Below are 21,178 nucleotides of genomic sequence, written 5' to 3' on the forward strand. Positions count from 1 at the left end.
GTAACTTGGTCATTTTCACCTAAATCAGTGATTTAAACTCCATACATAACTGAGAAGTGTTGTGTATTTTCAGTACAGTACTGCCATATGAAAAGAGACTCTCTGCCCCTACAGGTATTACTAGTACCAGTGTTTATTATTTTCAAAAGTTGTAGAGGATTAGAAAATCTACATGATAAAAAGGGACAAAAAATGCATATTTAAAAAAAAAAAGTCTTTCACAGGTCCACATCGCTCTCTTCCACACGGTGAGTGAATTTTAGAACCGCAGGTCAGATTGTTTTATATTTACATTCAGAAGGCATCACATCAGATACTAAAATACTTTGAATGAATAAATGGTGCAACATCATAATGAGATCTTTCTAAAACACCATGGAGCAAACTTCCTGCTCGTTCCCCTCCACCCCAAAAAAACCAAACCAAAAAGAAAACCCTAGGAAAACAAAACCACAACTTATTCACTAGGGTAAGAGCCAGTGGGCAAATCAGCTACATTCTAAGATCAGTATTCAAGACATTAGCAGCATTGTAAACAAATAGAAAGGCTAAGGTCTAAAATATTTACTAAGGCATTTGTAGTACATCCACTAGATTAATAGTATCCAGCTAGTCTCTTACAGTGTCTATTGTAGGGGACTGCGAAAAACTTTGTTACGGCCTAGCTAGGAAACTTCCGCTTTCTTGTTCTAATAAATTATTATAAAACATAAAAACCCAGCTAGAACCGGCTGTTGGCTGGTTACAACTGCTTCGCATGGCCCTTTGCCAGGTAGCAAAAAACCCCTTTTTAAAAAGTACCTAATTCTATATTCATAAGCCGTTTCTGTGTAGTGCTTATTAATGCTGGCCGTCGGACTCCGTCCCAGACAGAGCTCCGGTGTGCTGGGTTCCCCGCCTCCGTAACTGCAACGCTTGGAGTCCCCATTGCAAGTGTGTTGCTAACCTTCAGTAAAGCCAATAACTCACAGCTGTGTGTAAGCCTCGTTTTTTCAAAATACTCCTGCCAGGCCTGTGTTGCTTTGAACGTCTTGGCCCAGAACATCTATATTTACCATACTTCAGTCCATGATCTAATCAAGCGCATTACAGCATTTGGTGTTAAACAAATAAGGGTTTAAATGAAGTTATATGCACCACAGTTTTATTCAATTTAATTACATTCTTTCTTATGGTGCAATTTGTAGATTTGATCACCACAGCTTTTCCTCATGGATTTTTTTTGGGGGGGGGGGGGGGGAGGGAGGGAGAGGGAACAATCCTGTTAAGCTTCTGTTTAAATAACTGCAATACAAAGGTTATAAAAAACCCATATCAGACAGCAGTACTAGTTACTCTTTTACCCTTCAGTTTTTTCATCAAATTCCCACAGAAGTCAATGGAAATTTAAGCCTATTAACAGTATAGTTTGCCCTTAAGATTCTTCAGCTATCCACCATTTTTTCCTGTGTTTGCTTCCTGAAGGAATTCTCTGCAAAGGGCTTCTTTACTTTTTCCTGACTATTGCTAAATTCAGACTCCTTTGTTCTTCTCCCTGTATCAGTTTTGCGCTTTGAATAGAAGGATGTATCTACAAAAGCTTCGTATTTTCTTTTTGGAACAAATTTCAGCGCCTCCATCCAATCTCCAGTATCTTTTAAAGTTAATAAAATACGAATCATTTGGTCCAATGTGAGATTTTTGGCACCACTTTCCCACTTCAAGTACCTCTCCAGTGGAAGACGTTCAGTTGTTAATTTCAAGCGTTTTGCATGTGCAAGAGAGATTCCAGTCTGTATATTCCTGTCAACCATTGATAATATAAATTTTATCATGCTCAAACGTCTTCATTACATTGGGCGAATCAGCAGTTAAGTAGATGAGCTTGTCTCTTGGAAAGACATCTGTGTGAGACTGTTCTGTCACAGTCACAAGTAAATTGTCCCATGCCTCTCCATAGCGCTTGGCAAATTCTTTATGATATGGGCCATCTACTTTGATATTACAGAAATGTAAGTGAAAAGGATCCATAGCTCTTCGATTGCACCCTTCAGTCTCCATTAGCTGATTCACTGTATTCTCCATTTCTCTACGTGACATGTAATTTTCGTAAGCCATGTCAAATACTAGAGGCTGGCCAAAGATCATAGCCTGAGCAGTCCTCCAGTTATACATCTTATCCATAGACTTGGACCAAAATTGCAAGAAGAAAGTATTCTTCAGCTCACCAGTATCATTTTCTTTAGCCTTTTCCAGCCTTTCCCTCTTTGCTTCCTTTTGCTTTTCCTGTTTTACTTTACTAGCTTTCTTCACTTTTTCTTTGACAGCTAAGTATTTTAAATACTTCTTTTTGGATGACTTAGTGGAACATTCCATAAGGGTCTTTAACTCTTCTTCACTGATATTTTCTGGAACAGTTTTGCCAGCTAGCCTCCACATCTCCACAAGTTCCCTTGTGGCAGCTAAAGTGGAATTCCCCTCACTCTTGGATACCTCACCGACTTCCTCTTGCATTCCAGATCTCATGACATTTTTCCACCCATCCAAATCTAGCTTCTCAGTGGGGCTGGATGAAATCTGCTTCTTCAGGGCAGGAGACAAAATCAGTGTTCTGCATGGAAATGACCTCTGGGGAGTTGTTAAAAACAAATCTTTTTTTGTCCCATTCTGCATAGCAAAAGGAAAAACAGAATGTCTCACAATGCTTCTGAGAAGCATATTAAAAAACTTCATATTTAGGAGAGTGTTGTATCCAAGCAGTTATCTGCAAAAATGGTAACAAGACAAAAGAAAAACAAAATCATTAGTGTCAGATGTGAGAAAAACTCAATCTGCTTCGAACTTTAACTCCTCAGATGAACAGGAAGTTACTTCTTAGCACTTGATAACAATATTCTAATTAGATTTTTACTTTTTTACTGTCTCTAAAAGAAAATAAAGTTGATGTTGCTACTAGAGGGAACATCAGTTAGCACCGTTGCATAAATCAGCTGTGTGTATAATTCCAGATCAAGTCAAACAATACTTAAATATGTTTCAGCACTCCCACTTCAATCACTCTTGTATGTCATTTGTAGATAGGAAACTTTGTGATGGAAGCATGCCACAGCACACAGATGCCATGAATGCTTTCAGAGATGCAGACCACAGAAGCAATTCATTCTACTTGTGGTGCGACAATGTGGGTGATGATTTCTTTTTGAGTAGTTTTTCCAGAAAATTTTCACATCACTAATGGTCATCTCTTTGAAATGTAACAGTAAAGTAGGGAAGCGCCCTTGGAAACTCCTGCAGGCTTATGGGCTTAATTTTATGCTGTCATTGAAGCTAATGGGACTACTCACAATATGTAAGGTTATACATGTGAATAAATCTAAGCCTAAAGTACCAATCCTGTAAACACTAAAGCACATACATAGCTTTACTCATATGAGTAGTCCCATTAATTTCAACAGGACTCATCACACAAATAAAGTTAAGCAAACAAGCTTAAGTGTTTGCAGAACTGGGCCTAAAACAGAAGTAACTAAGCTGTTTTTTCATATCTTTTCTCCCCATGGCCAACCCTAAGTAGAGCCAATGAACAAATTACAGAGTTCAATTTAAAAATATTAAACAAATTAAAAGCAAAAATAAGTTATACATTAAAAAAAAAAACTTTGTATGCTGTAATCTTTATTTACTATACCACCTGAAACTTAGTGTCCTTATTTGAAAAGAACAACTTAAATCTTTTTTTAAATTAAAGAAACTAAAGTATAATCAGGCAACAGATTAATAAAACAAAATATTCTGTAAATATGCCATTGTTTTGAGATGCTATGACTGCAGCAAAAGTTAATTGACTAATATAATGAAAAAGATCGACTTTTAAAGTTGATGGACAACCACAATAAAATTGTTAATATGAATTATCAACATTGAAACAAGAGACAGTACAATTTACAGGACAGTAAAATAAAAATGATTCATTCTGTGGAATAGAACAAAAAAGCCACTGAAACTTTAACAAATTTGATACTTCAAATATGACATTAAGGCACTAAAATCAAAAATGCACATGACAGAATGTACATAAAGGAAAAACATAGGGGCCCACCCTCAGGTAATCTAACGTTACATAGCTCTAATGAAGTAAATGGATCTGTGCTTATTTAAACCAAGTAAGAATTTGACCCAAGTTTTCCAATAAAGCCATGTTACCTCTAGACTTGTCCAAGACTGAGTGTATTTGCTACTGGTTCATTTTTGCTGAAAGCTCTAAAAATCCCTTTAGAAGAACCTGGGTATGGAACACAGAAAACCACATTATTTTGTATTTATATACACAGGAAACACACCCCTTTTAAACACAGTTTTAGTGCTAGGTCTCTCAGAAGCTAAACTGTCTTAGTTGAACAAATAATTCTGCTATGTTTTCCGTAACAGAGGTACAGAAACTCAAGTTGTAGCTCATGAAAGCATATGCTCAAATACATTAGTTAGTCTCTAAGGTGCCACATGTCCTCCTTTTCTTTTTGTGATGAGGTGACCATTTGAGTTAAAGAACTTGCTTGTCCCTTCTACTGAAAACTGCAGAAGGGGATGCTTTTAAAACGATCTTAAAAGTTAACCCATAATGCTTAGCCATTACAAATACATTTGCCATTTCAAAGCACTTTTCATACATTATCGTTCAGCCTTTAGTGAACGTTATTATCCCAACTGCACTGATGGGTGAGTGGCGTGCACGCACACGGGGCTCAGTGACCCAGACAAGGGCTTCCTCCGCCCCACGCGTGACACCGGGCCCGCTAGCAGGAGCCGCTGCCTTACAGGCCGCCCCCGCAGCAGACGAGAGGCCGGGTCGGTGTCTGCCCCCCCCGCGCACTGCCATGGCCCGGGCCGACCACCCCGGCGGCGCCAGCGGACCCCAATGGAACGGGGCCTCCCGCTGCAGGACCCGGGGGGAGCCAGGGGCCCCCTCCCCCAGGGCCGCTCCGGCTGTGCTGGAAACTCGGCGCCCTGCGCCCGCCCCTGGACACGCACCTGTCCCCACGTGCCTCTCGCTCCGCTCTATCCAGTCCCACCACGAGAACCCTCCGACCCGCCGCGCTGCCACTCCCAGCCGGAGGGTTCTCAGTGGCGGACCCGCCTCCCCTCATCGGAAGGGAAAAAAAGCTCCGGCAGCCGCGCCGCTGGGCGGGCCTGCTTTTCAGCTGCTCTGATTGGCTTTGGTTTGTGGCCAATCATAGGGTAGGATCTGCGCTTGCGCGCGGAGCGGTTCTGTCCGGCAGATGGGCCCGGCGGTTCGATCCCTGGGTCCGATGCCTCCATTTTTCCCCAGGTGCGCGGTGTCTCCCCGTCCTGGTCCTCGGGGTTGTGCAGCTGCAAATCTAGGTTCCTACCTTCCCCCAGGGTCCTACTGCGCTGCCTGCCTCGGGGTTCTGCGGCAGGGCAGCGGGCAGCTGGAGGCCGGGGCAGGTTCCAGGGCTCATGCAGGGACGAGACGGGGGAGCCCGGTGGTAGCGGGGGCTGGGCAGCAGTTTGCAATGGCATAGAGCGGCCAGAAGAAATCAGTGTGATTGAGGGAGGCTGCAGATGAAGGGGCCTCGTGTCCCAAGGTGGGGAAGGGTGTGTCAGTATCAGATCCGCTTTCTGTGGCTCCCAGGAGCCCCTAGGCTCTGTTCTCGCCTCAAAAGGCTTCATGCTCCACAGGACAGTGGACACAGCCCCTTTCTCTGCGGAGTCTGCAGCTGGGATATCAGTCCATCCGTTGCTCGGTACCACGACAACATTGACAACTTGGAAGGAGTTCAGAGCAGGGTAACAGAAATTATGTGGAAAGCCTGACAGGAGGAAGAGTTTAAAGGAGCAAAATATTAGAGCTTTGACAGATGAAGACTAGGGAAAAGGTTGAAGAAGATACAATAACAGTAAAGAAATATTGACCAGTGTAACTATCTGTGATGTAGAGGAATTACGTAGTGTGGTATATGAGGATATAATAATGGGATAAATAAAGAAAAAGAAACTTCGAGCTGATTATCTGGGGAAATAACTTCCTGAGAGTGAACCGTACTGTGGTGTAGCACAGTCTCCCAAAGGAAGTGATTGCAACTCCTTTGCATAAATTATTTTAGACTAGACAAAGTGCTAGGAAAGTGTGCAGAAGGAGGCAGTCCTTCTTTGGCAGGGAGATGTACTGAGTGATCTAATAGGTCTCTCAAATCTCAAACACATTTTATTTGGTGGCTGGTACAGCTGAGGGGTCTCAATCTGGTGAAAGTTGACAGCCTCCCATAAAGATTGGGAACCACTGATTTAGGCTGTGCATGTAAAGTGCACATAGGGTGACCAGATAGCAAGGGTGAAAAATTGGGACACTTTTTTGGGGGTGGAGGTGGTAATAGTTGCCTGTATAAGACAATATCGGGACATCTGGTCACCCTAAGTGGACATGCTGTGGCATAGAAGATTTTGTTTTGTGACTGCATCATATCTTATATTTACTGCCAACAATGTATATTCTTCAACAGGTCTTCTGTTATATCCTTCCAGACCTTTTTGATATAACTGAACTAACTAGATAGAACTGCAGTGGCCAGACAACCTAGAGTTTGTACAAAATGTAAATTGATAGCTCCCCCTTGTCTTTAGGGACCTGCTTTTTCTCCGGCTGCTCACAACAGTATCCTTTTTTTCTCTTGCATCTTTGTATACCATATATCACCTTCTTTGCCAATAGTCCCATATTTAAATAATTCACACAGCCTTTTTTAAATGTTGTTTTTAAAACTGATTATCTTTAAATCTGTGTGCAACTCTCTCTGAAGCCCATGATATAATAGACAGGTATGTAAGTAAGCTAGTCTTTCTTTTGAAGAAAGCTGCACTGTGTAGTAATATTTAATTTTTAGTATTTGGAGCAGTATTTTCTCTCTTGCCCCTTAAAAAAAGAAATCCTAATAGATTAGGCTGCTTTAAGCAAACACTTAAAGCCCATTGTCTAATCAACTACTTTTTTGTGTGTGGTACGGAGTCAGGTTTACCAATTTTGACAGTGTTTCTTTTAATAATTAAATACAGTGTTTGATGTCTGGAGCCATTTTCAATCAAGATGAGTTTCCTGCTGCCCAAACTGACCAGTAAAAAGGAAGTGGATCAGGCAATAAAAAGTGTAGCAGAGAAAGTTTTGGTTCTTCGATTTGGGAAAGATGATGATCCTGTTTGTCTGCAATTGGATGATATTGTAAGAGCAGTTTTTAAAAACCTTTTATTGATGCTATGCCAATCATTGCATACACATTTGGTGCAATAGAATAAAATGACAAAAGGAGCCAAATTACAATTAAGTTATTAGTGCACTGGGAATGAAATGTAAAGTGGAGTAATTAGAGAATACTTCGCTCCCTTCCTAAAAGTGTGGTGAAAATTAATCATTGTTAGGGCTCCATGTCTGTCACAGAGGTCATGGATTCCATGACTTTCCACGACTTCTGCAAGGGCCAGTGTAGTTGACCCTGGGGCCAGCTACCGGAGTGGCCCTGGGACAGCCACTGTTCCGCCCCCAGACAGCAGTTCCCAGCTACCTGGAGCAGCCACGGCCCTGGGTAGCAGTCCCTGGCTGGCCAGCTGGAGCGGTCGCGGTCCCTGGCCCCGGGCAGTGGTTCCCAGCCAGCCAGAGCAGCTGCAGTACGGGGCAGAGGTCCCCAGCCAGCTCGCCAGAGTGTCCACGATCGCAGGCAGCAGTCTCCGGACAGCCGGCTGGAGCAGCTGCAGTCTGGCCCCTGGCAGCTGGAGCCACTGGACCCAGGCACCCTCTCTAGCAGCAGCAACCCCCCTTCCTGCCCTCCCCCATTTAAACACAGGTATTTTTAGTATAACTCATGGACAGGTAACACACAGGCTGTAAATTTTTGTTTATTGCCCGTGACCTGTCCATGACTTACTAAAAATACCCGTGACTAAATCATAGCCTTAATCATTGTTTGCAAAACACTTTGAAACTGAAAAGTGCTATATAAACTTTACTTTATAGCATTTGCATATAGTACAATTAGGGGTGCAAGGCACCTCACAGAGAGAATAAAGACATGGAGTGATATCCTTGCCCCTCTGAAGTCAGTGGGAGTTTTGCCATTGTCTTCAGTGGAGCCAGGATTTCATCCGGATTCCTTCACCTAAGCAGTTAGACTACACAGTAATAAAAACAGCTGTACCCTTTCTACAATACAGCTTCCACCATTGCTGCCAATGGTGGAGGTGCACTCATGAAAAATTACAGGATTGATTTTTTTTCCCCCAATGTAAATGCACACAAAGGGAAGTTAAATGACTTGCCCATGGCCATACAGCAAGTGGTAGAAGTGGTCTTACAAATCAGGCATTTTTTTCCAGGTCTCATGATATGAACACTAGTCCATGCTGCTTATGTTTGAAACAAGATGGATTAATATTTATATTTAAAATTCAGTAATGTTCAAATATCCATGATGTCTTCTCATAAGACGAACATTTCTCCATCTGAGAATGAATTGCCATGACAGAGGTCTTTGCTTCCTTATGCTTGCACAACTGTCTTTACAGTGACCAAAACATGATATTGGGGAAAAAAGCATGTGCTCAAAGCAGCAACCCAATTATGAATTAATTATAAAATATTTTTTTTTAAAGATAAAGATCAGTTTTCACTAATTCTGACTCTCCCTGATTTAAAAAACAAGGTTAGCAATTACAGCTGTGCTTTTAAACTTGGCATGTTTTGCCTGCTCATGTTAGAATCTGTTTTTATCATGTCTTTCTCCATTTCTAAAGCTTGCAAAGAATCTCATGACTTAAGTAAAATGGCAGCCATTTACTTGGTGGATGTGAACAAGGTACCAGTGTATACCCAGTATTTTGACATCAGTTATATTCCATCTACTGTCTTTTTCTTCAATGGACAGCACATGAAAGTGGATTATGGGTATGTCAGTTTGCATGAGGTTCTCTTCTGCTTACCATAATTAGCATAGTCTCTGCCTCTGTTATCTTATGAGGTGGCTTGAGAAAACTGTATTTTCCTTTGTCAGTAGTTGCATGAATATTGAAAGAGAGCAGGCCAAGTAATGAATGGACAGAGATGCTGAACTACGCCTTTCATTTTGAAATACCCTCTCGTTTAGTACTGTGTAAAAAAAAAAACAAAAAAAAAACAACAAAAAAAACAAAACAAAAAAAAACCTCTTTGATACATTTCACAGATGATGTGCAGTATAATGTCACACTTGACTCTGCTCTCCATGTTAAATTCTTGATCGTACCACAGCATCTTTTTAGGTTTTTGAGGTCTGGTCACATAATTCCTATATTGCCTTGTCTTTTTACTTCATGTGTACCATACCAGAGTGGTTCAAGCCATAAGAGTGACTAAATCAAAATCCTCCTTTCTTTTGAATAAGTTTTCATGTCTTTAAAAAGTTTGTTTCAGACCCTTTAACAGGCATTTACATTTCTACTGTCTTTATCTGCTATGTAGGTCTCCAGATCACACTAAATTTGTGGGAAGCTTTAAAACAAAGCAAGACTTCATAGATTTGATTGAAGTGATTTACCGTGGAGCAATGCGTGGAAAGCTCATTGTACGAAGTCCTATTGATCCAAAAAATGTTCCCAAATATGACCTTCTCTATCAAGGAATTTAAAATACTGATTTGAGATGAGCAAAACTCGTGAATTCATCTTGAAGATCATATTGGTCACCCTTTGAAGACAGACATTCTGTCACTTTCTTATAAATAAAGGTACATGTTTACTTGTATGAGTCACAGAAATTATTCTCTGAGATGCACACTATCTAATTGTTACGATATGGTGCTTTGAGAATGAAATCAGCTCTGTGGCACTGGTGAGTGAACAAATCACATTAAAGCATGAGCGTGTACTGCTTTGTGATCACTTTATACTATTCTCAATACGAACAGTATGCAAACAATTGACCAATTTTTCATTTTTGTTTTAATGTAACCCTTTCATTTTTCATATTTCACTAATTACTTCCTTCCTATGTAAGTAATTAATTCCGTCCCTTATTGCTAGGCATTCCCACTCCGCTGCTAGAAGCAGCAGCAGCAGCAGAGCATGGTTAAGTCTACCATTGAGCAAAAGGATAGAGGGAAACTATTACTCATTCTTCAGGCACAATCGTATCCTCAAAAGATCCTGGCCAAAATGGAAACTGAGGCCACCACTAAACACTAACGTTCTGTCATCTTTTAAGGCTCAATCTTGCAAGGACTTGAGCATCCTTAACTCCCACTGATGTGAACGAGAGCCAAGAATAGCCATTTTGTTTACATTTTACTTTCCAACATGCTGACATTCAATCAGTTTGCACAATCTCATTATGGAGGTGCAGAGAGCTCTTTCGCTTTAAGAAATACCAACCCCAATTTGAAATGAGACAGCGGAGGAAAGGGGAGAAATAGTAATATTTTTTATTATTTTTAGTAAAATAATAGTAATATTTTTCATATGGTCATTTTTTAATTACAGATTGCTTTTTTATGCCAAGTTTTTATTTTATTTTTAATTCGTCCAGGTTACTACACTGCAATATTTCCACAGCAATCATTCAATCTGAAAAAGGAGTTAAATGAGGCCAAATTAATTTCTAGAGTAATCTCACTGGTTTCATTGGAGTAACACTGAGGATAAATTTGATCCACTGTATATATGTTTAGACTATCTCATTTCTCTGACTGGAGGAAGGTGGTAGTGTATGGTTCAGTGAAGAATCTTTAGATGACAGGCTAGTGTCCAAAGGGAAGCAATAGAAGACTGAAAAAAATAGGAGAATATTTAAGGAACAGCTGGGCACTGCCAAGTGAGTGGATAGGCTAATGTTAGATTTGTACAGTCTTTAGCATTAATTTCATATGCCAAATTGCTCTTTACAGTAAAATGTACGGATTTTTTGCTGACAAAATCTACTTAGCTCAGATATGCACAAACTTCACAACATAAGCTTTCAGAATCAACATAGGTAAACTCTGGCACACCTTAACACTGTTACTATGTACCATTTTAAAGTACAGGAATAACACGAGCTCAAGTTTAAAGCTCACATGAATTATTTTTTTGAAATTGCAAGAATTAGCTTCCAAAAAGAAAAGACCAAACTTTTCTAATGTTTGGTGATAACGTTATTTGTTCTCCCAATTAGTTTTTCAACAATAATAAAAATCAGAAACCCAATACCACCCTTATGGCCATAAATCACTCTGCAATGCAAGGAAACTAACATGGTAGCTTCAGTTTCAAGCTTCCACGGAGTGGTTTTAAAGAGGGAGAAGAATCCTGAAAAATACTTCAGCATTCTTTTTATATATTGCCTCTCTTTTTATTTTTGCTGCTCCTTGTTACAATAGGAGAACGAGATAAAGCTACTGTGTTCCTAGCTTTCAGTGTGCTCTTCAGGTACTTGAAAATGGCCTGTAAGGTGGAGGATGGTGCTAACCTGTATTTTTCAGTCCCAGCAGAGACTGTAGGACAGTCCGCTTTCACAAGGGAACCCGTGGGTCTGTCTAGAGGTTTACTGTTTGTTACCCATTCACGGCAATGTTTCTGTATCCATTCTTGCACTTGTGGATTATTTTTTGCCTGGTGTAACGTGTGGTGCATGGAGTCAATAAGTGCCACAGAATACACTTTATTCATCACTTCCCATGTTCTCTGCATGAGCAGATTGATGAAAACCAAGCCTCCATAGCCATGGGCAATGAAGGCCACATTCTTGGCTGCGCTCTTTGAAATAAAATTATCCCAAATGTAAATGGTGTGCTCTTCGGGGCTGCTGCTGCACCTCTTTGGGATCCACCAGGAGGAATTTACAGTGGAAGATTCTTCCTTGGTAGATAAACTTAACCACTCATCTTCCATCTTCAGATCAATGAAATTGTCATTGGGATTTAAAACAATCACTCCTCCATAGCACTGAAGGGCCGTTTTAATGAATGGTATTTGAGTTCCATGGTCCAGGCCCTCATGGATTATGGTCTTTAGCCCCCATTGACCAGCCCGAAAGACTCCATGGTCTTGTAGGAGCACAATTAAGCTTGAGGAGTTAGATAATGCTTTCTCGTTGATGAAAAAGAAACTTCTGGGTTCATCTTCTGTAGCATCTGTTGGGATGTGGACTTTCTGAAGCTTGCAGACTCTTTCCAGGAGCTCATAAACATACTGTGTAATGAGATGTCCCAGAACTTGATAGCGTTTATGGTTCCTCTCATGTGCATTTTTGTAATAATTAAAGACAAAGGGCTCATTGGTATCTAGATGCTTCAGTTCACCATTTTTGTTGAAGTCGTATTTCAGTTGCTCTGGACACTCTGAACTCTCTACTAGTTTCCTGAAGCTTAACTCCTGCTCCATTTGCAACTGCTACAAATAAAACAGATGATGCCCTTACAACTGTAGACTTGGCTTATTTTTTTAAACATCATTTCTCAGGCCACTGATTCTGAAATTGTGGCATATGGACTACACATGGAACACAAAATGCTTGCTAGTCTTCAGCAAACTGGCTACTCCCTGCCTTCTAATTGCCAAATCACATTAAAAGAGGCTAAAAACACAGTAAGTACTTTCTTAACTCTGTTTTGCTGCAAACAATTGCTATAGTTGCCAAAAGGAGATTATAGGATCAAGAGTGGGAGACAAAGTAATCCATCCACACAATCATGAACGGGAAGGGAGAAGGTCCACAAGAAAATCTGTCTTCTAAGATTCCTTTGATTTCATCTTTTAAGGTTAAAAAAAATTGAGAAACCTCTGTTTTAGACAGTGTACTTTTTTGATTGCCTTCTATTGTAACTGATCAAAATTGCAGCAGCAAGAGTTTGGTATACTTTTAGGCTTTGTGTACAGCTTAATGTTTTTAAGATTGATATTGTTTCCCATTTTTCTATTTGTCTCCTCTCCCCAACCCTTTAGTGTAGGTGGGAGCAAGCTAGCCCTTCTTGCTGCTGCAATACTGCTTTAACAGGAGTTCGGTGCTAGCGCAGGGAGAGCAACTGGAGAGAACTCCCATGATCATTGACAATTTTCTTTTAGTGTTGTCTGTCTCTGTACACTAATTTGAAATTTGATAAATGGTTTGAATTAAGCCACGGTACTTGAATAAAACTGTGCATGGTGGATTGATTTAAATCAAAGTGAGAGGTTTTTAAGAACAGGTTAGACAAACGCCTTTCAAGATACTCTAGGTCAGTGGTACTCAGACTGAGCATCGCCAGCTGCAAGTGGCTCTTTAATGTATCTCCTGCCGCTCTTTGCAGCACATATTAAAACACTATGTGATTTAATTATTAACCAATCTAAGTTATTAACCAATCAGGATGCTTTTACTATGTTATTTACCAATTGTAGTTGATAAAACAATACTTGGTCAGTCATTTTTCTCTGTGCGTGTGTGTGTGTATATATATATATATATATAAAAAATTAAACAATGAATTCACACTACTGTGGTTCTTTTGGATAATGTTGATCGTTAATTTGGCTTCTGAGTATCACTGGTCTCGGTATACTTGGTCCTGCGTCAGCATGGAGGGATGGACTAGATGACCTCTTGAGGTCTCTTCTAGCACTACATTTCTATGATTCTAAAAATCACGAATTTTAACTATGATTTAAATCAGCAAACAAAATACCTTGATTTAAATAATTGATTTTAATTTTGTTTCGCATTTGTATTTTTAAATTATTTTCCTGAAGAATGGTTGATTCTCATTGATTCGTGACCAGTAAAACCTATTGATTTGAGCATAATTATAGCCTTTACACTAAATTTGGTACTCCTTATTGCCAGTCAAATAGATTCACTATATCGTTACACATTTATTTAAGCAATTATATAGCTTAACATACATGTGTTAAGAGTCTTAACTTCTACATTTTTATTGTATTTTAAAATGGTAAATTACATTTATTTGCTTGATTATAATTAATTTTTTACTTTTGTGTCAATCTGCAGTTGGAGGAAAATTGGAATTCAATTACAAATGCACAAAAATAGCATTTTAATTTTTTTGTAATAAATAAAACTATCCTAAATATGCTGAATACATAAGAGGGAGAAAAATAAGTTTATCAAAACATGTTTTGCATTTAAAACTAACTGGTTTATTAAACAAATGAAGTATTAGCTACAGATGGTCACCTATGATTCTTCCAATCTGTGGGAAGGTCAGTGGAGAGAAGAGAATTAATGTGTATTTCAGGAAGGGAAGTACACAAGAACCACAGTATGTTGGATGTAGCACTGAAGTGAGGACAATTCATATGGGGGAGAGACTCTTTCATATAAGAAGAGCTGCATATATGGATGTCTGTTCCTCAAAGCAACACAGTGGGAGGTGGTTGAATGCAAATGTCAGAGTAAGAGACTACACGGAGTAACAGATTTCAGAGTGGTAGTCGTGTTAGTCCGTATCAGCAAAAACAACGAGGAGTCCTTGTGGCACCTTAGAGACTAACAAATTTGTCCTCACCACAGCTATTTCAGATTTGGGTACAATTTATACCTTCAAGTCAGCTGGACTGCTATGGGTACCCGCATGGCCCCACAATATGCCAACATTTTTATGGCTGATTTAGAACAATGCTTCCTCAGCTCTCGTCCCTTAATGCCCCTACTCTACTTGCGCTACATTGATGACATATTCATCATCTAGACCCATGGGAAGGAGGCCCTTGAGGAATTCCACCAGGATTTCAACAATTTCCACCCCACCATCAACCTCAGCCTGGACCAGTCCATACAAGAGGTCCACTTTCTAGACACTACAGTGCTAATAAGCGATGGTCACGTAAACACACCCTATACCGGAAACCTACTGACCACTATACTTACCTAAATGCCTCCAGCTTTCATCCAGACCACATCGCACGATCCATTGTCTACAGCCAAGCTCTAAGATACAACCACATTTGCTCCGATCCCTCAGACAGAGACAAACACCTACAGGATCTCGATCAAGCATTCTTAAAACTACAACACTCACCTGCTGAAGTGAAGAAACAGATTGACAGAGCCAGAAGAGTACCCAGAAGTCACCTACTACAGGACAGGCCCAACAAAGAAAGTAACAGAACGCCACTAGCCGTCACCTACAGACCCCAACTAAAATCTCTCCAGCTCATCATCAAGGATCTACAACCTATCCTGAAGGATGATCCCTCCCTCTCACAGACCTTGGGAGACAGGCCAGACCTCGCTTACAGACATCCCCCCCAACCTGAAGCAAATACTCATGTGCCATACAACAAAAACACCAACCAAGAAACCAAACCCTGCAACAAAACCCGGTGCCAACTCTGTTCACATATCTATACAAGGGAAACCACCAGAGAACCTAACCACATCAGGCACACCATCAGGGGCTCGGTCACCTGCACATCTACCAATGTGATATGCCATCATGTGCCAGCAATGCCCCTCTGCCATGTATATTGGTCAAACTGGACAGTCTCTACGCAAAAGAATAAATGGACACAAATCAGACATCAAGAATTATAACATTCAAAAACCAGTCGGAGAACACTTCGATCTCTTTGGTCACTCAATTACAGACCTAAAAGTTGCAATTCTTCAACTAAAAAACTTAAAAAACAGACTCCAACGAGAGACTGCTGAAGTGGAATTAATTTGCAAACTGGACACCATCAAATTAGGCCTGAAGAAAGACTGGGAGTGGTTGGGTCATTACAAAACCTACTTTTCCCCATACTAATGTCCCCCTACTGTTACTCACAGCTTCTTGTCAACTGTTTGAAATGGGCCACTCTCCTTACCACTACAAAAGTGATTTTTCCTCCCTTGGTATCCTACTGTTAATTGAATTGTCTCATTAGACTGACCTCCCACTTGGTAAGGCAACTCCCATCTTTTCATGTGCTGTGTATTTATACCTCCTACTGTATTTTCCACTCCATGCATCTGATGAAGTGGGTTCTAGCCTACGAAAGCTTATGCCCTAATAAATTTGTTAGTTTCTAAGGTGCCACAAGGACTCCTCATTGTTTTTACACAGAGTAAGGTGATGACAGTCTGGAAAAAGGAAGAAGCTACTCACTAGCAGACTGCCATCCAACCAAAATATCCCCAAGATAACAGCCTAGTGGTACACAGCATCTCACCTCGCCTATTCCAGGCTACGTTATTATTCTATAAATTTCCACAAAAAAAAGAGAATATTGATATGATAGCAATTTAAATCCTGTAAATATAACTTGGAACATATACTTACATCCATGTTTACTTTAGGACACTGGGAAGGGCTTCTGGTGATTTCATTCAGCTCTGTCTTGGGATTCTGTTTTTATGGATGAAGCAGTGACATATTAATGTAAATGTAGCAAATTACTCTCTTTTGTTGTGGCTACACGTCTCCACAAGCCCTCTACCCCAAAAAATAAGTACAGCCAGGTGACAATTCTAAAGTTTTGAAGCAATTTACAATCATTTATACCTAAGACTTTTTGATTAAAAGCAAATTATAAATTATAACCCTATTAGTTGGGAAGAGGGATTTTATTGCAGCTGTATCATCTTCAGGTTTAAATAGCAGTGACTTCAGATGGCTAATAGTGCAGTCTCACTATATTAACCTCTGGGTTCTAGAACTGAACTTTAAAATGGTGAAGCACTCCAGTCTGTGCTGCATTGTTCCATGGATATAAATAACTAGGAATGCAATATTCAGAGTCAATCTGGTATCTTTTACAAATTCTAAGTTCATGTCAAAATATATATTCAAATGAAAAATTAACTTTCCCCCTGCTGTACATAACATAAGTCTCAACTGTAAGGCCTGCTGGGCTGAGATTTTGTCATCTAGCATGTTTGGAGCACTACTGCAAAAAAAAAAAAATACTGTATTTTATGAGGTTTAAAATCCAAGTTTACCTCCATCTCAACAAGACCCACTTATCTCACCGCTTCTTCTTGTAAATTTCGTTATCAGAAAAGCAAAATTTTAAATCAGAGGTTGGAGAAAACTTCACTCTTTTAAAGAAAAGAAACCTATGTTATGTTATTTCAAGCTTTCAACTTCACTAATTTGTTATGTACCTCCTTTGGGGGCTGTAAAAGGGGTCAGAAACTATTGTCAGATCATACACCTGTGGTTCAAAAGTCTGCAAGTTATGATCTAAAGTATCATTCTCAGACTTTGACTACTCCTTGACAGTGTCAAGATTAAAGCCTTTTTAACAATACTGAGCTGAGTTGCCAACACTGGTTTTCAGCAAATACTTCCCCTGACCTGATACAAAAATGGTTTAAGTGCTACTGAAGAGAGGAAAAAAACTATTTTCAATACCACGTCAAAGGGTGCTTTTGACTTTTCTTTCTGAAACAGTACTGAAAACATTTTTATCTCATCTGTACTAACACTTACAAAGTTCACAGCAGGAGCAGTTGCTGAAAGCTATCACCAGAAATGCAATGTATTACTTCCCAAACTTGCACACTGATCCAGAAGAGGGAACACCTGTGTCTCCAAACAGCCCCAGTGACTTTAATAGGGCTCCACTCAGAAGCAGGCATCTGCACTTACTGATCCTACTGGAGGACCAGATAAATAAGACTTTATGAATTCAAGTACAATTAAAATCTGATCCCAACCTCATTACAACCTCTCTTGAGTTTGACCAGGATCAGGGATTCAATCTCAGTGTGGCAAGATGTGAGAAATTTTGTAACGGTTATATATTTAGGTGTGTGTTTTCTTGATCAATTCCCCCTGTTGCTTCAATTCCCTATACTGGAGGACTTTTTCTTTATACCACATGCCTCAGCCCACATTTCAGTAAAATTAAATGAGAATTATTTGCTTTTATAAGGAAACATGTATGAAAGAGGCAAGCCCAATTGTTACCCTTTAATTTGCTCTCTTTCCTCAGGTTAAGTCGGGTGTTTGTTTCGGGGGTTTTTTTTTGGAAATCGAGTCAAAAGAAAATTTTTATTTCTTTGGGGCGTTGGTAATATTGGGGATTAAAATTAAAAGAGGGTTAGATGCTGAGGGAAATAGGGTAGTCACAAAATAGGGAAGGACACAGGAAGAGAGTGCGGGGCCATTGGTGCGACACTGAAAGAAAGACCAGTGTGACAGGAGTAAAGCCAAGCTTGCAGGGGAAACAATGATGGGGTACAGAAGCAGTGGCAGGAGGTGGTATTCAGTGGAGCTCCTGGGTGGTGTGAGAGGACGTGGGGCAAAGAGCGGGATCGGGTGGGGCCCCCGGGGGCTGAGAGAGGGCTGTATTTGGTGGGGCTATAGGGTGATGGGAGGAGGTGGATCTGGTGGAGCTCTGGGATGGTGTGGGGCCATTAGCGTTGTGGGGAGCTGGGAGGAGACGGTATCCGGTGGGGCTGTGGGATTGTGGAGGGGGTCCGGGCGGGGAACAAGGGGTTGGTGGGGCGGTGGGAGGAGGGGGTGGGGGGCTGTGGGGGCAGTGAGAGAGCAGAATCCGATGGGGCGGGCTGGAGGGGAGTTTGGGGGTTATGTGAAGTGGGGGAGTTGTGGGGCACTGTTTGGGGGGCTGGGGCAGTAGGACGGGGAAGGGGGTTTGTGGGGCGATGTGGCGGGGTCCCACAACCGAGGGCAGCGGGTCTCTGTGCGGACCCGGCGGGAGGGGGCAGCAGCGGCGACCCCCGGGCCGCTGGGCGGGGGCGGTGCCCGGCGGCGGCCCGGAAGTAGCCGGGGAAGCTGCGCAGGCGCCGGCGGCGGGGAAGCGGCGGCGGCGAGCGGAGCTGGGAGGCGGCGCGGCCCGCCCGGGTGAGCAGCGCGGGGCCAGGGCACGGGCTCCGCAGGGCGCGGCACAGGCCCGGTCATTAGCCCCCTGCTCCCTGCAGCCGCCCCCTGCGCCATTCCCGGCTTTGAGCAGAGACGCGGGCCCTGGGGGGCGGCAGCGGGTAAGAGCCCCGCGACCGCCCCCCCGCTTGTCTTGCCCGTGGGGGGGGGGCGAGGTCTCTGGGGCTGGGCTGGAGGCGCCCCCCCCTCCCCCACGGGCTTTCCTGTGCCGCGGGGGTTAGGCGCTGACTTCTTAGCAGCAAAGCGACCGCCTTGTCTGCACGCCCCGGCTGCGATGCATCAACTACCCTAGTGCTGCAGGGCACGGGGCCCAGCCCGCCCAGTGTGGCCGCAGTGACGCGCTATAAACGGGCTAAGGGGATGAGCCGGCCTGGTGTAAGGTGCTTTTATACCGGGATTAACCGCATCTGTCCTGGTGGGGCGTGATGCTAAGAGAGGGGTGCGAGTTAAACACCAAAGCGCACCTCTAAGGGACATTGCTGTACTGGTAAAAAGAAAAGGAGGACTTGTGGCACCTTAGAGACTAACAAATTTATTAGAGCATAAGCTTTCGTGAGCTACAGCTCACTTCATCGGATGCATTTGGTGGAATGAAGTGAGCTGTAGCTCACGAAAGCTTATGCTCTAATAAATTTGTTAGTCTCTAAGGTGCCACGGGTACTCCTTTTCTTTTTGCGAATACAGACGAACACGGCTGCTACTCTGAAACCTGCTGTACTGGTGTAAGAGCCAGAGCTCAGAGTCTCACGGAATCTCCTGAACGCGGGAGGAGGAGCTCAGTGTGTATGGTGAGAGCTGGCAACTCTGCTGAGCCTTTCTGTGATGCTGAGCTACCATCCCTCCTGTCCGCCTGCCTCGCGGATGCGTGCAGTCATCCTTGTGACACCCCTGTGAGAGAAGGAAGTTTTATTATTCCCATTTTACAGATGGGATTGGGGAGCCGTTGGGGGGTAGCAGGGAAAAGAAGGTCAGACAGATCTGACGAGCCAGGGTATGGGGGAAGAACTTGGGAGTGGCTGGCCAACGAGACTGGATGAAGAGCCTGAGGAGGGAGACTGGGACTGGTAGCCAGTGGGGTGGGAGAACATGGAGGGAGGGGGATAAACCAAGGCCAGGTGGGAAGGAGAGAGATGGATCAGATAGGGAAGGGAACTGAGCTTGTCTGGACAAAGAGACTTTCACTGGGACTATAAACTTGAGGACTGGAGAATGAAATTGCCTAGGTTTATTTCTGCCTGTAAATCCCCTCTCTTGAAGATTTCTTCTTAGCACTGGGCTCAGAGTGTAAATAGGCATCCTTTGTGAACCATACAATACTCAATTTACGTATAGCCAGTCAGGTAAACATCATTTGCCTGAAAGAAGCTTGTTTGTTACCAGGTGACAAGTCACAATTCTCAAGAACATAATTTTCAGTATATATACGTAACTTACATGTTGTCCATACATACATTTTGCAAGGATTATGACAACCAGTGTGACGTAGGCTGTCAGTAGAGACCTTACATGACGCACATTGACAAACTAGTATGAAGATACCAGATCTTTATGTACCCCTGTGCCCTTAGACATTTGGCACCAGGAGGTCCCTGGGTCACAATGATTTAATGGTTAAGACAGTTGAATGCTGCCCTGGGAAACTGGATTCTATCCCTGGCTCTGCCTAAGAGTTCTAATGTGATGCTGGGAAAGTCACTGAAACCAAGCATTTCACAAGTACTCCTGAGGGCATTCTGCACCAAACCCAAAAAATTAAAAATTCTGCACACAGTATTTTAAAATTCTGCAAAATACCACAAATTTTATTTGTCAAATAAATGTGGAGGCTGCAGTGTGGCATTAGGGAGCACAGGCCACTGGCTGCACAGAGGAGGGAGATCACTGTGCAGCTTCCCCGCCCCCCAGGACACAGACTATCTGGTGAGGCTTTACACAACCCCGACACAGTGCAAGGACTGGGTCTGCCCCAGAAACACCCCAGTGCCCTTCTCCTCCATGCCAGGTGCACCAGGTGTGGGCAGGCAGGCTCAGCAAGGTGGGATCCAAGTGTGGAGAGGCTTAGTGTGGGCGGATCCAGGTGTGGGTTGAGAGGGTTCTGTGTGGGGCAGTCTGGGTGCGGGTGGCTCAGCGGAGGATTTCGGTGTGTGTGGGGGATCTGGATACAATGGTAAGGGGACTCTGCAGGGGAGTCCAGGTGAAGGTGGTTGGGGCTCAGCAGGGGGGAGCGTCTTGGCATTGGGGGGGATAGGACTTGGCAGGGGGGTCTGGGTGTGGGCGGCTCAGTTGGAAGGTCCAGATGCTGAGGGAGTGGAGCTCAGTGGGGTGGGGATGCAGGTACAGATGGTTGGGGTTCAGTAGGGTGG

The 21,178-nt window shown here is 42.5% G+C and overlaps 4 protein-coding genes across 19 annotated transcripts in view; 2 read left to right on the forward strand and 2 right to left on the reverse strand.

Annotated features, from left to right (window-relative positions):
* Positions 1–1,122: 1,122 nt before the first annotated feature.
* Positions 1,123–4,993, reverse strand: TRMT10C (tRNA methyltransferase 10C, mitochondrial RNase P subunit). The gene is given in 5 exon segments (XM_043511191.1): positions 1,123–1,444; positions 1,446–1,797; positions 1,799–2,743; positions 4,183–4,261; positions 4,795–4,993. Coding segments are annotated over 3 exon segments (1,296 nt in total). The 5' UTR covers positions 2,713–2,743; positions 4,183–4,261; positions 4,795–4,993; the 3' UTR covers positions 1,123–1,414.
* A 166-nt stretch (positions 4,994–5,159) lies between these two features.
* Positions 5,160–9,760, forward strand: TXNL4B (thioredoxin like 4B). 2 transcript variants are annotated; one of them, XM_043511309.1, is made up of 4 exons: positions 5,160–5,305; positions 7,042–7,214; positions 8,779–8,926; positions 9,479–9,760. In XM_043511309.1, exons 2-4 carry the CDS (start codon positions 7,079–7,081, stop codon positions 9,642–9,644), a joined length of 450 nt encoding a protein of 149 aa, XP_043367244.1. In that variant the 5' UTR covers positions 5,160–5,305; positions 7,042–7,078; the 3' UTR covers positions 9,645–9,760. The 2 variants fall into 2 exon arrangements, with proteins under 2 accessions (XP_043367244.1, XP_038231897.1); XM_038375969.1 differs by lacking the exon at positions 5,160–5,305 and having other exon boundaries at positions 7,076–7,210; positions 8,776–8,926.
* Positions 9,761–11,062: 1,302 nt separating this feature from the next.
* Positions 11,063–18,684, reverse strand: LOC119844468 (putative protein FAM172B). 10 transcript variants are annotated; one of them, XM_038375398.2, is made up of 5 exons: positions 17,883–18,677; positions 17,403–17,569; positions 16,910–17,008; positions 16,251–16,316; positions 11,063–12,381 (listed from the first exon to the last, which is right to left on the reverse strand). In XM_038375398.2, exons 3-5 carry the CDS (start codon positions 16,913–16,915, stop codon positions 11,323–11,325), a joined length of 1,131 nt encoding a protein of 376 aa, XP_038231326.1. In that variant the 5' UTR covers positions 16,916–17,008; positions 17,403–17,569; positions 17,883–18,677; the 3' UTR covers positions 11,063–11,322. The 10 variants fall into 10 exon arrangements, with proteins under 10 accessions (XP_038231326.1, XP_038231514.1, XP_043367207.1 ...); XM_038375586.2 differs by lacking the exon at positions 17,403–17,569 and having other exon boundaries at positions 17,883–18,684; XM_043511272.1 differs by lacking the exon at positions 17,403–17,569 and having other exon boundaries at positions 11,063–12,378.
* A 38-nt stretch (positions 18,685–18,722) lies between these two features.
* Positions 18,723–21,178, forward strand: part of SENP7 (SUMO specific peptidase 7) — an 80,841-nt gene continuing 78,385 nt past the window's right edge. For 2 of the 6 annotated variants that reach the window (XM_038373987.2, XM_043511157.1), the window contains exon 1: positions 18,729–18,779. The gene's annotated coding sequence lies outside the window, so the exon portion shown is untranslated. The other 4 variants (XM_038374323.2, XM_038374599.2, XM_038374237.2 and 1 more) reach the window with 4 other exon arrangements.

This window comes from Dermochelys coriacea, chromosome 1 (assembly GCF_009764565.3).
Source record: "Dermochelys coriacea isolate rDerCor1 chromosome 1, rDerCor1.pri.v4, whole genome shotgun sequence".
In the NCBI taxonomy this organism is placed as follows: domain Eukaryota; kingdom Metazoa; phylum Chordata; order Testudines; family Dermochelyidae; genus Dermochelys; species Dermochelys coriacea.